The sequence below is a fragment of the Vanellus vanellus genome, assembly GCF_965231255.1.
Source record: "Vanellus vanellus genome assembly, chromosome: 1".
NCBI classification, from domain to species: Eukaryota; Metazoa; Chordata; class Aves; order Charadriiformes; family Charadriidae; genus Vanellus; species Vanellus vanellus.
In genome coordinates, this window is record NC_138905.1 from 47,252,855 (window position 1) to 47,268,318 (window position 15,464).

The following is a 15,464-nucleotide window of genomic DNA, read 5'->3' on the forward strand; positions in this document are numbered from 1 at the left end:
TTCTTACAGACTGGGATTAATTTTCTTAATTTAGTGACTTGAATATGATAACAACTTCACAACTTGTAATTAAACACATACTCACACATGCATATAAAGAATAGACGTCAGTGCACATGCATACAACTGAAATTAAACCAGAATCACTTTCAGAAATGAGCTCAGCTAATTAATTTTATATAGAAGTGTTCTTTTCATGTCTATTCAACCAGACAGCGTATTCACTGTTGCCATCAGAAAACAGATTCCAAAATTGTGTCTCAGTTACATGGATGCGATATCAGTGATGCTGATGGAATTTAGTTCAGTGGCTTTTAACTCTTCAGGCTCTGTGCAATCCCTCCCCCCTGAATTTAGTACATTTTTCCCAGTATGACTTCCATTCATTAGGGTTCAGTCTTGAGTTAAAGAAAAAGCTTGTATAATGTTAAAATACTGTTCTTACAATTGTATAATTCTGGAATAACGAGAACTACTCCAAGAATAGATTAGTATTCAGAACAGGGAGGGGAGAATTGGGCTACAATGTGTCAACTGACTTTTTGGTTTAGAAGCTCCATATGGTAAAAATATTAAAAATAAAAAAGTAAATGTGAAAACGTCACCAGACTTTCACAGAGTATCTATTTCTATTTTATTTAAGTGTGCTCTCCCCTTTCTTAAAAGATAACCGATCTTTGCATTTCTCACACGCTAAATATGAAGGGAAACGGTGATCATTTTTATCCCGAGTAGCAACGGTATTCCATCACAAGATTAAGCAATTTAAAAGGCCTTACATCATTAGAGGCAAGCATCTGGCAGTGCAAGGATAACAAGCAGCAGATTTTTACATTGCTTTGTGGAGGCAAATGGTTACTTTATCTCTGCCAAGAGACAGTTTCTAGTAAAGTGATGTAAACAGAAACATTTTGGGGGATTGTCAAAGGAAAAAATGTGTGCTTTTTCTTCTCATTTAGTCACTATAAATTCAAGCAAATTGTTTGATTTAGTTTAGCAGAGCGATCAGCTGGATACCTTACCCACATTTCCCTGCACCGCCATTTCATCAAGATCCAATTTAATATTTGTCCTGCATACATGCAGAGAAGGCCAACCTGAACCTAATTTATCTAAGTTGTTCTCTTTCCTGCTGCATGTCAGTGAAGTAATTGGCACCCATTTTAAGGAGATTGTCAAGGTCTTTTTTCAATGAAAGAACCTCATTACTAAATTCCCTTAGCGCGTTCTTGATGCCTCCTGTGGAGACAGGAGAATTTTTTTTCCTTTTCTTTTCTTTTTGCTGTGCCTCAGGCATCATAAATAATACAAATTTACCAGCAAGGTCCCTAAGAATATATACTCAGCACTTACATGCATGGGCCTTGCTTTGATTGCCCAGTGCATTTTAAAAGATTGCACATACTAAATTTGCAACAAGTCTGTGGGAATAAAAATGAGCAAAATTATGCCCTGGTTGCTTAAGCAGCATCAAAGGACAGTTGACTTCTCCAAAGAGCAAGGCAAAACTTGAATGATAAAACAAACAGTGTTATTTTAAATATCCCACCATCTGGGATCCAAAAATATCCCTCAGAATGGGATTCACAGGCAATGTCTATATATATATATATAAAAAAAATCTATTAATGTATTTATCTATCCAAACAGATTCATGATCCATTTAGTGGGAAGGCTAGCCGATGGCATTGTTTCCATAAAAAAAAAAAAAAAAAGTTTCTGTTAGTAGTGTCACTTCTTTAGAAAGAATTGGAATGAGTTTGCTCATAGCTGAACAATAATGACTTGGTTGGATAATATTACTTTTATAAATGGTTACTTTTCTTAGCAATCCCTTTAATTTCAGGGTAAGTCTTAGCCAGTCCAAACTAAACTGTCTGAGAGATGTTTTTTTTTTTTTTTTTGAAGACCACAGGACAATGACAGGTATCAGTCACAGCAAGAAATGTGCGTGTAATAGAATTTGAGATAACACCCAACACTCAAAATATTACAGAATAGTCCAAAGGTTAATTAAGCACAAAAAAAAAATAGCTTTTAGTTGACAAGAAGGCATTGTTTCAGGTTTAAATTATTTCATAGTCTAAATGCAAAGTGCCATTCTCTAGTTTTCCATTGTCAGAAACACAGATTTTCCTAACGCAAATGTGAAAAAATGTCACAATAGGTCTAAAACTGTCTGTGATCTCGTGATTTTTTATTATCTTCCTGCTGTATTAGCCTTCCTTATAAAAATGTTTTCTGTAGCACAGATTACTGTCCTGGTGCCAGCTTTTCCTGCCTTTTCATTACTGCACTTGATAAAGATTATGTATACCTCTAGGAGGCAGCTCATAGGTAGTCAGATCAAGTCAGTGGGCACGTGAGATTAAGAGAAGATTTCTTTACAATTTGACTTGCTGTTACTGGGTGATTTTCCTCTACAGAACTGAACTCTGTCAAAATTAGCACTGCCTGACAGACTGATCTTTCCTCTCTTTCCTTTGCTTTTTTTTTTTTTTTTTTTTTTTTCCTTTTGAGGCACTAGAAAGGAAATAGCATATACTTTTAAATAGCCAGAAATAACTTAAGCAAGTCTGACACTGAGAATATTGAAACTGCAAGAAATTCACCCACTGGAGGAGAACATCCCTTTCTCACATAAAGAGAAAATTTCAAAGTTACTGTCCAAAATCTCTTGGCTTTTGCCTCAGACTCTTTGCACAGCGTGGAACTAAGTTTACCTTGATGACTGTTTCTTCATTTACTGTAGGTTTGGTTCCAGAATCGAAGAGCAAAATGGAGGAAAAGAGAACGCTATGGTCAGATCCAGCAAGCTAAGAGCCATTTTGCTGCCACCTATGATATATCTGTTCTTCCAAGGACTGACAGCTACCCTCAGGTATGGTAAAGACCAAGTAGTACTTTGGTTCTACATTTACCTTCTCTTCCATCCTTAGGCACATGCATGCACAGAAGATGCATGGAGACTTTCCTGTGTTTAGCTTTCTGTGTTCTTTAGACACATCGACAGGACCTGCCACTGTGAACAACAGTTCCGACATCCAATATGAATAATTAACTCTTAAAATACAAGTTGTTTATAAAGAAAGGTCCTAGGAGCTGTGGTGTTTTGCATAAGTTGTGTACTGAGAATGGCTGGCAATATGGTTGTGCGGTGAAGTCTTTTCTGCACATAAAATTACGTGGGGATTTGAATCACTTCTAGGTCCATAGATTGGATGATGTCTAAACCCATTGAGATCGACAGGAGTGACGTAATTATATACCGTAAGGTCAGCATTTCGCTTGTGGGATATTTACATTCACAGGCACAACTGTTTTAACAACTCTGGTCTTGTATACTTTGGTAAGGTGAGGCATAAGCTATGTGATCGCTAGGCAACTTCCTTCTGACAAATTAAACATGCACAATTTCTTTACGGACCTCAATAGACCATCGAATGCAGCAAGTCTTCTACTAGCACAAAACCGTGTTACGGCCCCTCATGCAACCAGAATTGAATGTATATGGCTGGGAGAGGGAGGCAGGAGCTCTATTGGCTGTAGTAGTTTGTTTAATTTTTTTTGTTGTTGTTTTTTTTTCGGTTCTCTGTTAGTATGTAGTAAGGTATTACTGTGTAATAAGATCAGAATCTTCTGTTTCTGTTCTCCAGTCCTTTGGTTTACTGCCTTGCCTCACTCTCTGCTATTGTTTTTCTGCTTTCTTGTTTTAGTGCATTGAATACTTTTATTCTGAAGCCATTGTTTCTCATCTCTGTAGCTTCCCATTGCTTTTACCGCATAATTAAAAAAAAAGAAAAAGCACCATACAAAGGAAAAATCTTGTATGGGTCCCTGTGGTAGAGTCCTTCCACTGCTGGTGTTCTGGTGCTCTTCTAGTTCGTTAGGTACAGGGTCTCTGCCAGCCTTAGGAAAATACTCATTTTCTGTGGGTTTGCTTTGGTCATGCTCTATATTGGCTGAATGCGATTAATTTTGAATCAGAGTCTTTGGGCCCATGTGTCATCTACCCAGCTTCAAGTGCTTTACCTCTGAGGAGGTTGCATGTTACTAGGTTTGGCGCCTGGGCCAGAGCTGGTTTGTGTTGCAGCAGCTCAGAACGTTTCAGATCTGGTGGCACTTATCAGTCCGCCTGTGTTTATTTTACAACGTAATAGTGCATTAGCCCAAACTACATCAGAAACCACTGCGTGATACACTCTGTCTTCAAGAGGGAGGACAAAATATGTGCTTGAGACCTACCTAGGTGGAGGTGTGCAAAAAAACCTTAAGCATTCCTAGGCAGATTCACAAACACATAGATGCACAGTCACTCACAGACGTCACTCAAGTAGTTCAAGTATCTTTTGAAGGCCTTTCTGACTTATCTATAGCGTCACAACAGATGAGACAAGGAATAGTACTTAAGCTTTTGGCTTTGTATCCCTGACTCAGTTCTTTAGACTGAATTTTGTGCCTCCAAACTCATCTCGTATTTTAAGTAGGACTTCGTCTACAAATTTTCCCAATTGACAGAAGTTTCATTAGCATAAGAAAATGAAATAATGCAAGTCATTGGTAAGCACTTAAAGTAGTTGTCCTAAAATTAATGTTTTTAAGAAAGAAACACTTTTGAATTATATGAGAATATAATCCATGAAAATCTAAGCCCAATGAAATATCTATTCTGTACTTTCAGATGTTAAAAAGATGAGTGAATTAATTGCATTTCTATTAGCAAATTTGTTAAAAAACATCTTCCCTAGGTTGATGACACAACTAAGTTTCAGCCTGGCAAAACTTTCTATCATTAATTTGTAAGTTCTTAAAAACAGAACATGGAAATGGAAATGTTAGTTCCATAATCTTAAATAAAGCATCTCTAAAACGTGTAGAAATATAAAATGTATATTCATTCATAAACATGAATGTGTAGTACTTATCTACAACCACAGACTAACACACTACAGGTAAACAGACGTAATTGAGTCTGGTCACCCACAGGAGAAAGTTGTGGTGTACTGTACTGTACTTCAAGAACTGGAACAAGGAGCTAAATGAGGGTGTTGAGTCCACTTTACATTGGTTATTTCAGTTGGGTGCTTGCACCTATGGTGTGGCTATGTGATAAAAACAAGGTAGCTTAATCCTCGGTGAAGAAGGTGGCTCCTTTGCTGTATACTGGAATGTGAATAGGTATCCAGGCAATCATCACAGAACAGTCAACGCAAGTTCACGTTCTTGCTAATCTGGTGGTAGTTCTTCATAGTTTCACATTCTTACATCCTCACCTTCAGTAAAAGCACATGTGTATCCAATACATAATATTTCCAGTGAGAACGCTTGAGACAACGAAAATCCACATTAAAAACACAATGACCACTAATATCACTAAATTCAAAGCTTTTGAACTAGATGTCCGTTTATAAGTGCCTCACTTATGGAAAGTAAATATACAGTACATGGCAGTACTTGCCATAAACTCCTTGATCTATCCTACAGTTCAAGCAGAAAGATATTTAAAATTGTGATCTGCATGTTTGGTTTTAGTGTTATAGATTGAGTTCCCAGAACAATTCCATTATTTCAGTACAGTTAATGCAAGAAAGGAAATTACACATCTTTTTTTATTTGTTATTTTTCATTATTTTTCTTTTTCCTTTTTTTTCTTCCTTTTTTTTTTTTTTTTACTGTATACAAGCACTCTTACTGTGACATTGACATCACTAAATATTAGACAGGCTTTGCTATACTTTTGAGTAACTAGTTTTTCTTGGGGATTGTGGAACACAGATCACCAGAGCCTGTTTATTAAGCCTTTATTAACATAGGAGAAAACAGACTCTCTGTTGCTGGCAAAAAATATAGGATGATGTTGAAAGAGGATAAAATCAAGCTGAGATTTTTACTTCTGTGTGGCAGAAGAAACGGGAACAAATGTGAATTTCTGGTGTGAATTATATGAATTTACAGTTTGAAGATTTCTGTTTTGAGCCCCACCACGGATATGTTCCCAAAACAGACATCCCACTTGCATTCCAGCGGAAACATCAGTCTCTTCTGCAGTCAGCAGAGGGTGTGGAGACCACTGCTTTGTCTCTTCACAAATTATCTTCATCAAGTACAAATTAAGAACATGACGCTGCAATGCCTTGTGTGACAATATAAACCTGAAAGGTTTTCCTGTGAGGAAATGATCTTTTCAACTTATTTCAGATAGAAGGCTGGCTCTGAATCAGAGGATGGTTGAGGTTGGAAGGGACCTCCGGAGGTGGTCTCGTCCAACACCCATTTCTATAATTCAGCCTAATTTTGCTATTAAATTACACATCTTTATCTTCAAAATAGTAATAAACAATTTAGTTTAAGTAAACTAGTTTAGTTTACTAAACTAGTTTAGTTTACTTAGTAAGTTTAGTTAAGTATCTCCTAAACTCTCCAAATTTTGCATACATAGATCTTCTACTAATTATACTGGCAACACCTGGATTGCAGAGGAGGACAGTTAGTGCTGTGTTCCAGGATAATAATCTGTTATTCACATGTGTTTTTTTCTAGGCTTTAACATTAAAAATACCACAGAGTCGTTAAATTTTCACTCAGATGAAATATTTAACTTTTGACAACATTATGCTAAAAATAAGATTTTTTTTTTTCTAGGAAATTGTTATATACGGTACTTTTCATTCATTTTAGTAAAATTTTTCGGTTTCATTAGTTTCAGTACTTAAGTTTCAAGTTTCTCTTGCAGATGCAACCCATTGTTGTCTGTCATCTTAAGTGCACTCAGGAAACAATTCACTGGTTAATACTCTTATCCCAGATGCTTTGAGCCTCGTTAGCCAGCAATATTCTGGTGATGACATGAAAGCTAAGAGGCAGCATCCCAACATGAGTGAGGAAATGAGTGCACGTTCATTTCACGGTGACCTTTACTTCAACTCACCTGAGTAAATGTTAGTGAACAAGCAGTACTTGGTTCAGTACTAAATACAGTGCTATTTAAGATGTCTTGGGATATCTGAGACACTGCTACAGTGCTGATGAACAGGACTTAGAAGAAGCATGCACCCTTCAGACGAGGCAGCTGGTGGTCAGATATTAGACACTTGTGTTTAGGAAAATTAATATCAAAGGGATTTTTATGCCAGAGATGGGTTCCCTTTAAAGTTGGTGAAAATCCAGTGAATTAAGTTTTTTCTTCCTAAAGTATAAAATAGGTAAGATGATCTCTAAAAGTGTGTTTTTCTTTCTGATGCCTGGTTCAGCTGCAGACATCTAGTTATCTTAGATGGATCTATATATTATGTTTTGGAAGAGGAGTGATAAGAAGGTTGCTTAGCCTTGCTCTCCTCTCACCTTATTGGTCTTTACTTGACTACTTTTCCTGTCCTATGCCTAGTGAGAAGGCTAATGTGACACATGGCACTTGAACTTGTCAGATTTAATGTTAAGTATTAGAAGTAGCGAGGGACCAAAAAATCTGAGACAAACTTTCATTTTTGTCCCTTCCTTGTTTACACACACACGAGTGAAATTTGATCAAAAGCCTACTTTGTTATCACATAGACCTTTAGCTTTCCCTGTATGAGTTAAATTTATAAAGATGCAGATATAAAGGGCACCATTTTTTTCCCCCGCCTAGTCTCTTTCCACACTTTGCGTCTTTTCTCTTTGCTTGATCTTGGAGTTTAGTTCATTTGTTGTCGTTGTTCTAAGTTCTTTTGAAAGGGTTTATCCTGTCACACTGTTGCACTTTCCCTCTTACATGTGAACTGTATTGCTTACTTCTCATGTTCACTTGAAAATGCAGGCAAGAGTTGGATAGGACTGAATTTAATGATTTTTTTTTTTTTTTTTGTGGAAAACCTCAGCCTAGTGCAGGTGGGATTCCTGAGGAGACAAAAGCATTTCAAAGGTATGGGAAGTGGAGAGATTCAGAAGGTGTAGAAAGAAGGGAGAATGCTGAACTCTCAAAAATAGAAGAAGGAAGAGGCTGAAGTTTACATTCCATCCACCAGACTGATAAATCAAATTAAATATGTTGAAGAGTATGGCATCACATGATTTGTTTTGGCAATCAAAGAGTGTAGAAGTGGTATCAGTATACATGTGTTATGTACTAAGTCCTTGGATCATCATTACTGTTCTGCTCTAGCCTTAGTACATATGGGTAATTCTCATTAGCAATAATCAAAGTTACATGCTCCAATTAAATCTTTCATATGGCATATATTAGACACCACATGTTATATGACTTAAAAATTCTTTTAACTGTATTAGACATATAAATGACACTTAATCACAATAGTTCATTAAGGCTATGGGTACACCGATTAAGTAGGAGTAGATGTGGTAGACATATCTGGGCGAGCTTCAAAGAAGTTTTATCATAGAATCATGCTGTCTAGCTGTGACAGCACGGAGCTCAGGCTGGGCCACCACCTGGATGGTGTGTTGCTTGCTGCATATGTGCTGACTGTTGCACTGCTGTGGCTGATCTTCCAACAAGAGTAACACTTCTAATCTTTTTGGGTGGTGTCTGTTCCACACGAAGTAGTTTGTGCACTGCGCTTTTATTTTTTCTTGGTTCTAAACCATCACTGTATGTGGTCCTCCGCACAGTCTCAACATTTGGTCTGTTGCTTTATTATTTGTTTTCCTGAAACGTATTTCTTTAAGTCTGTGAGTGACTTAAGCTGGGGCTTAATTATAAGGCAAATCCATGTTTTCTGCGATTGAAACTTTTTAATAGTATTTTTCAAAGTATGTAGTTTTGTCTTGAACTGCATCATAGATGTGAAATATACTTGGTTCTTATCACAGCTGGGCCCTGAGATTGCAGCAGGGAGAAGTTACAGTTTATTTACAAGAATGAAAGCTTGATGGCTTTTCGAATCCTGCATTATTTTGCACCTTAGCAAACTTGTTAAGCATAGAATCAAATGAACGGATTTTTATTTTGTTCACTGTTTGTAGGACCTAAATGTGGACTGAATGGGTCTATCACATATTTCAGAGCTGTAGCATTAAGCCTCGCACTACCAAGGGCCAAGTTGCATTTTATGGACATATCTGAAAAGGATGTGCTGCAGCTCCCTTATACGTACCCGAACCCAGTACAGTACAGATGATCGTCATATGTTCGTTCAGTCTAATGGATCCTAGATAATGATCACAAATAATGGCAAGAAGTATTCTGTTAGATATAAAGGAAAAGATACCATAAGACTGGTAAAGCCTCAGAACAAGTTGCTCATAGAAGTAATTGAATTTCTGTAGCTGGTTGGATGGGGCTTTGAGCAATGTGGTCTAGTGGAAGGTGTCCCTGCCCATGGCATGGGGGTTGGAACTAGATTATCTTCAAGGTCCCTTCCAACCTAAACCGTTCTATGATTCTACCATAACGTAACATAACATGTAATGTAACGTAACATAACATAACGTAACATATGTTGTGTAATATAATAACAACTTATTACATCATATCTAGAGATCTTAAAAGAGGTTACCATTTTGTTTTCCATGTGAAGCACTAAAACACATGTCTACTCAAATAGAAGCTGTGTGTGTTTATATGTGTCTGTTGGAGGCAGACTCCAGTCTGGATAGGCAGGTGACTCAAATAGTGTGAGACAAGACATTTGGTGATGGGAGAACCAAAACTGGGTAAGTGATAGTACAACTCTCAGCAAATTTGGAGATTTGATTTTATATGATTTCTCCAGGTGCTGTGTAGGAAGGCTGAAGCTCCAGGAGCTTGAAACTTTAATGGGAAAAAAGCAATGACACCAAGGGTGATGACCAATTACCTCAGCTAATTTTCCTCTGCAGTGTCAAGCAGAAGGTCACGTGCTTAGGAAATGATATCATAGCCATGTTAACAACCATAATTCTCCAGTTGTGTTCTTGTCACAGCTATGAAATCCTGCTTTTTTTTTTTTTTTTTTTTTTTTTCTATTGGGAAGGGGGTGTGTGTGTATGTATAAAACATACAGTAGGTAAATATATTGAAGGGCTCTGGTAATTTCATGGTAACCACAAGAGCAAAGCTCAAGTTGTTTGTGATGTTAACAGAAACCAGAGATGTGCTGTATGTATAGCCTCATTCACAGTCTCTGAATTGGCTTTTATATAGTTCATGGATCACACAAGAGTTTAAGAGGAAAAATATTTTCTTTAAATTCATGTACATAACGTCCCCTTTCCTTCCAACATACCAGAAGAAGGTCTGATAATTTTGACTTATTGTAAAACATTACTGTATTTATTTTTAATACAGGAATACCTTCTGCACCTGAATTTCACTGTAAGATATTTATGTTGTAAATCCTTGCTAAGAAATGAAAAACTCATCTCAAAAGTGAAGTCACCCAACCAACTAAAATGAACAGAAAACTGATATGACTGAAATGTTCTTTTTAAAAACATAACTGCCTCATGAGAGAAGATGTAAAGCTTCCCTAGCATCTTGTGGCATTTCTGAAGTTAAGTTTCCTAATTTGGATTCCTTCCTCTAAGGAAGAAACCTAGGGCACCCCTTTGAAAGTTTTAGGAATGAATAGCTTATTCACATATTTCTTTTACAAGACATTGGCATATTTTAGGATTTGTAGCCGAATTCTGTTCTCATTTACACCTGTGCAATCTCACTGAAGCTAAATTGAAAGAGACTTGTCTAGGATAAATATATAAATATATATATAATATCAGGAAAATGGGTGGTACTAAACTTAGTGTACTGCAAACCAAACTACCAGAAATATGGAAGGAAAGAGTGATTTTGAGATACCTCCAGACCACATAGGTTATTGGGCACTTTCAAACTGAGCCTCTGGCCCTTCTGAAGTCTTCTTGTCACGACTGTATTAAAGGCAAACTCATGCATGTTCCTATTTAAACAGATTTTCTTGGAAAGTTCTTCCCATAATTATATCTGTGCAGCCTGGGTGACTGCAGCATTGGGCATAGCATTTCTTAGAAAGACATCTTAGTAAGACAGATAAACGAGACACTGTCATGTGTGAGTTTGCTTTGGGGATGATGATCTCCTTCAAAATTAGCTCCTGTTAGAAGCTGTATAGATGAACTAGTCTCTCCCTGTGCAAATTCATCCTGTTGTGAAGGCTCTGAGACTAAACATTTCACCTGGAAATGCCATCAAAAAGAATGGGATTTTGTGTGCATGTGTTTGAAATATATATATATATGTTTTTTTTTCTGGATACTTTTAGCTTTATCAGCTCCCTGTTCCGATTCAGTAAAGAGTTGTACCAGCAAAACAAGCTAAATTGGAACAGCATGGAAATAGGAATGGGTGACTTGTTTTGTAGGAAGAAAGGGAAAGAAAACCCTAACAGTTGTTTAATCTGTCACTGCTGCTGCAAGAAATGTGTACGTAACTATGAAATACAATAAAGTACAATGAGAAGTTCCTAGTGTTCCTGAACAACAGAAAAAAAAAAAACACAAAACCAATGATTTTTGTGTGGATGACTGGCTTTCTGATTTTCCCAGTTTATTGTTGGGACAGAACGTGTGCAGCTTGGGCTTTCAGGCAAAGTGGAGGTATTCTCTGGATGTTATAGGCTTTCAGCTGCTATCTTTACTGCTCTCCTCTGTACTCTAATCACACGCTATGTGTGGCTCCAAACTCACTGTCTGAGAAGGCAGTAAGCCTTATGAGTCTTAGTGGATGACTTCCCAGTCACTGTACATGTAACTACCACAATTTCCAGCTCTTTCAGGGTCCCTTGTTTCTTTCTTGTCATATTCTGTAAATCTGTACTAGGATCTGAGAAACCTTCCAGGCAATAGGACACTCGGGAATCCCTGAATCCTGAACAATAAGAAATGTATTGCCCTCTTTGGGAATGTTGTGTGTGGTTGGATGCAACAAACTTCCCTAAGTAAGACAATGGTTCAAATAGGTCCAGATGACATATGTCCTTTAATCCCCAGATAAACCACCTGTTCTCTGAAGATTATAAAAAGTTTGTCTGATTATAAGGCTCAGGTGGGCTATTTAAGGAGTGATAAGGCAGCTGAGGATCATGTCAAGCTGCAGAGGGTTTCCCGTGTGCTGATATTTGAGAGTTTTCTAAAAACTGCTGAAGGCAGGAGAGAAGGATGGCAACTGGAAAGTCCTGAAACTCTCACTAGAGTCTCTTTCCTCCTGTAGATCTCAGGAGGCCCACAGGAAGGAGGAGAAATCCTTGATATCCTTCCCTAGGCACCTTATTCACTCCATTGCCTCTCAGCAGACCAGCTAAGATATGCAGGAGCAGATGCCTGAGGTGTGCCCAACTAGCGCTCTGTGTGTGTGTGTGTGTGTGTGTGTGTGTGTGTGTGTGTGTGTGTGTGTGTGAACAAGGAATTCACAGACCACCAAGAGTTTCGGGAGACGTGTTGCTACCGTGACTTTTCCCCAGCCTTCTGCAGGAAAGCAAAATAGAGAATTTACTGGTTCTTTTTTTTTGCTGCTGGAATTGCCAAGGAGCCCAAATTAATTTGTCAGCTCCCAATGACACAACTGTTCAAAATATTAACTTTTAAAATAGACTCTATCTTATCCTTGCTATCTGCACCAGATCTCAGCTAGATGAGTTCAGTGAACCATAATTTATCTCTTTAGCTGTTTGGTGGTTTGGTGGGTATGTGTTGTTGTAAAGTAATAGGACAATGAGAAAAAAAACAACTCGGCATTAGAAACATGTTTTCATTCTGTGTGTGTATGTGTGTGTCTGTCATAATCCATTACTTCCCCTGACCTCTAATTTGGTAGAAAAAAAATCACTCAACTAGAGAGATAGCCTCCATATCTTAAAGCCGAAATTCCTTTGTCTCTGGATTTGGAACGTGAAGGCAAAATTAAGTTTGAAGTGGGAATTCATATCACAGTGCTAACTGAAGAGTAATTGCAACTCCAACGTACAGCAGAGAACAAAGACATGTGGGCTCAATCCCAGTGCATCAGAGCAACGATATACTGAACAGACAACCGATTTTTAGGATGAAGACAAATTTAGCAAAGTAAAACAAAAAGAAAAGGACATAGTGACTGACTGAGAAGTTCTGTACTGTGAATGAGGGCTACAGATGTCTTGTATCGTGACAGTTGTACATTTTTTTAAGAAAAAAATCAGCATGCAGGAAAGCGATACAAGTAAAAGTGGAGAAGAAAGATGAAGCTGTATATTGTATAATAGTGAGTGCCAGTGAGAAATGACCGAGGAAGTCATAGAGGACGAATGAAAGAATGCACAGTCTGAGAGAACGACAGGAGCTGACCTGTGCTGGGCCTTGAAAATCTTTCCGTCTGTTCATCTAGTAACAAATAAGTGAAAAATACCTATCCATAAATAGCATCTATACATAGATGATAGGAGAAGGCCCGAGACTCAGAAAGAAGCTTTAAGTGACTGCCAAGTATAGAAGGCATTACACATCAAAGCTTGAATACGTGGTTACTCCAGATCTTCAGCAGACGTTGCTGGTAACCACAAAGTTTGTCTCCTAGTCTGTCATGCAACGTTTTCCAGGGACGCACACTGCAGCCAGTTGAGGCTGAGAGCTGAAACAGAAATGCCCTCAAGTATAATTTCGTATAAAAACATCATGAAAAGAATTTTTATCTTAAAACCATCTTTGAAACAACTCTAGGAAAAAACTCTTGGATGTATTATCAACCATGCCTGTATTTTATGGGTTCGTTTGTCTTAAAGTAATTATGCAAGGCTTCTCAATATTTAATTTTGCAAACGCTTGTTGGGCTTTGTCGCTTGAGAAATCCTGGTTTGTTTTGTTCACCCTTTTACACTGTTTCCTACCATTACGCCAAGAAAGAATTCTGATGAGAAGAAGCTTTTATGGTGAAAACAGCTGTGATACTGTACACTCTTTTGACACCTTTTCTTTCACGCCATTTGTGTGCTTCCACTAATTTTACTGACTGGCAGGGCTGATGGCATCCCGAGGTTCAATGGTAAAGAGTCAGGATAGAGCCACAGAGCAATCGGATGACAGAGCAAGGAGTATGATCCAGCAGCCCTCGCTCTTAAGTGAACGATCCAGTATTTTGACTCACGTAATGTCTTCATGGTATTTTTCTGATATGACTGCAGAGAACTACTAACGTACTCGTCTTTTGTTTTAGAGAACTAATAATGGATGTGTTAAGTAAAGCAAAGCAAGCATTGCAGAAAACAAAAGATGAACTATCTAACCGTAATCTTATTAATTTTATATGTTCCAGATTCAGAACAATCTGTGGGCAGGGAACACGGCTAGCGGTTCTGTGGTCACTTCCTGCATGCTACCACGAGATACGTCCTCCTGTATGACACCTTATTCCCATTCACCCCGGACAGATTCTGGCTACACGGGCTTTTCAAACCACCAGAATCAGTTCAGCCACGTGCCCCTCAATAATTTTTTCACTGACTCTTTACTTTCTGGGGCAAGCAATGGACACGCTTTTGAAACCAAGCCAGAGTTTGAAAGGAGATCCTCCAGCATTGCAGTTCTACGGATGAAAGCCAAAGAGCATGCTGCCAATATTTCCTGGGCTATGTAATATAGCAGTACCCTTTCTTCATTTCCTTTTTTTTTTTTTTTTTAATAGCAAACTGAAAACATTCTTATTTCCCATATTTAAAGGACACAACAATAAGCTGCTGTGTGTGGAATGCTAGAAATCACAATATACACGATGTCTGCTTAAACAAATGCAATATAATATTTAACAATAAAAAAAGAATAAACCAAATAGATTTACCATGCGTCAAGCTCAACAAGCCCTCTTTGTTTTGGTTTTTATATAGAAATATGTTTTGTTGTACCAGTTGATGAAATATGATTATAAAACCTGCAAAAAAGAATAAAACTATTAAGAAAATACGTCTACTCCATTGGTTTTTAGCAGTCCTGTACACAAAATTAATGTTTTGCAAATGAATACTTCATAAGGGAACAAGTCTGTAAAGGAAAATAAATTTATTCTAGTAAAACCATGAAGTAAATCTCCAAGCACACCACGCAGAGAAGGAAATATATGATCGTTCGTGTTGTAGGTGGAATTTGTAGACCTAACTCTCTCAGCACTGTGCTGCTGCTCTGAGCCAGCTCTGTTGTTTTGCTAAATGCGTGTTGAGCTCGTTGGAGTTACATCAATGCACAACTAATGTAATGAGAATAGAAGGTGCTTCCTTATTTTATGGACCTGACTGTATCCCTATTAAAAATAATGTTTGGGGTTTTTTGCTGAATGTATCACTAAAAGCAGGATCGCAGCGTTTAATAGAGTTTTCAAAGACATGCACATATCATTTAAGTCAACTAGTGTTTAAATGAAATATTTAAGGTTGCAGATAGGATATCTTGAAACTTAGGTGACTAGAAGAGAGCATGGAATAGTACTGTGACACTTTCAAAAGAATACAGATTTAGAACAAAACCACAACAACAACAAAGTCTTACTTCCA

At 37.6% G+C, this 15,464-nt stretch overlaps 1 protein-coding gene across 1 annotated transcript in view; it reads left to right on the plus strand.

The window, feature by feature from the left end:
• The window catches only part of ALX1 (ALX homeobox 1), a gene marked incomplete at both ends in the record, with an annotated part of 18,373 nt that extends 3,816 nt beyond the window's left edge, over positions 1-14,557 (plus strand). Inside the window, 2 exons of the mRNA XM_082496539.1 lie at positions 2,753-2,881; positions 14,237-14,557. Coding sequence (XP_082352665.1) covers positions 2,753-2,881; positions 14,237-14,557 — 450 coding nt within the window. The remainder of the gene's footprint in view (positions 1-2,752; positions 2,882-14,236) is intronic.
• Positions 14,558-15,464: the final 907 nt, after the last annotated feature.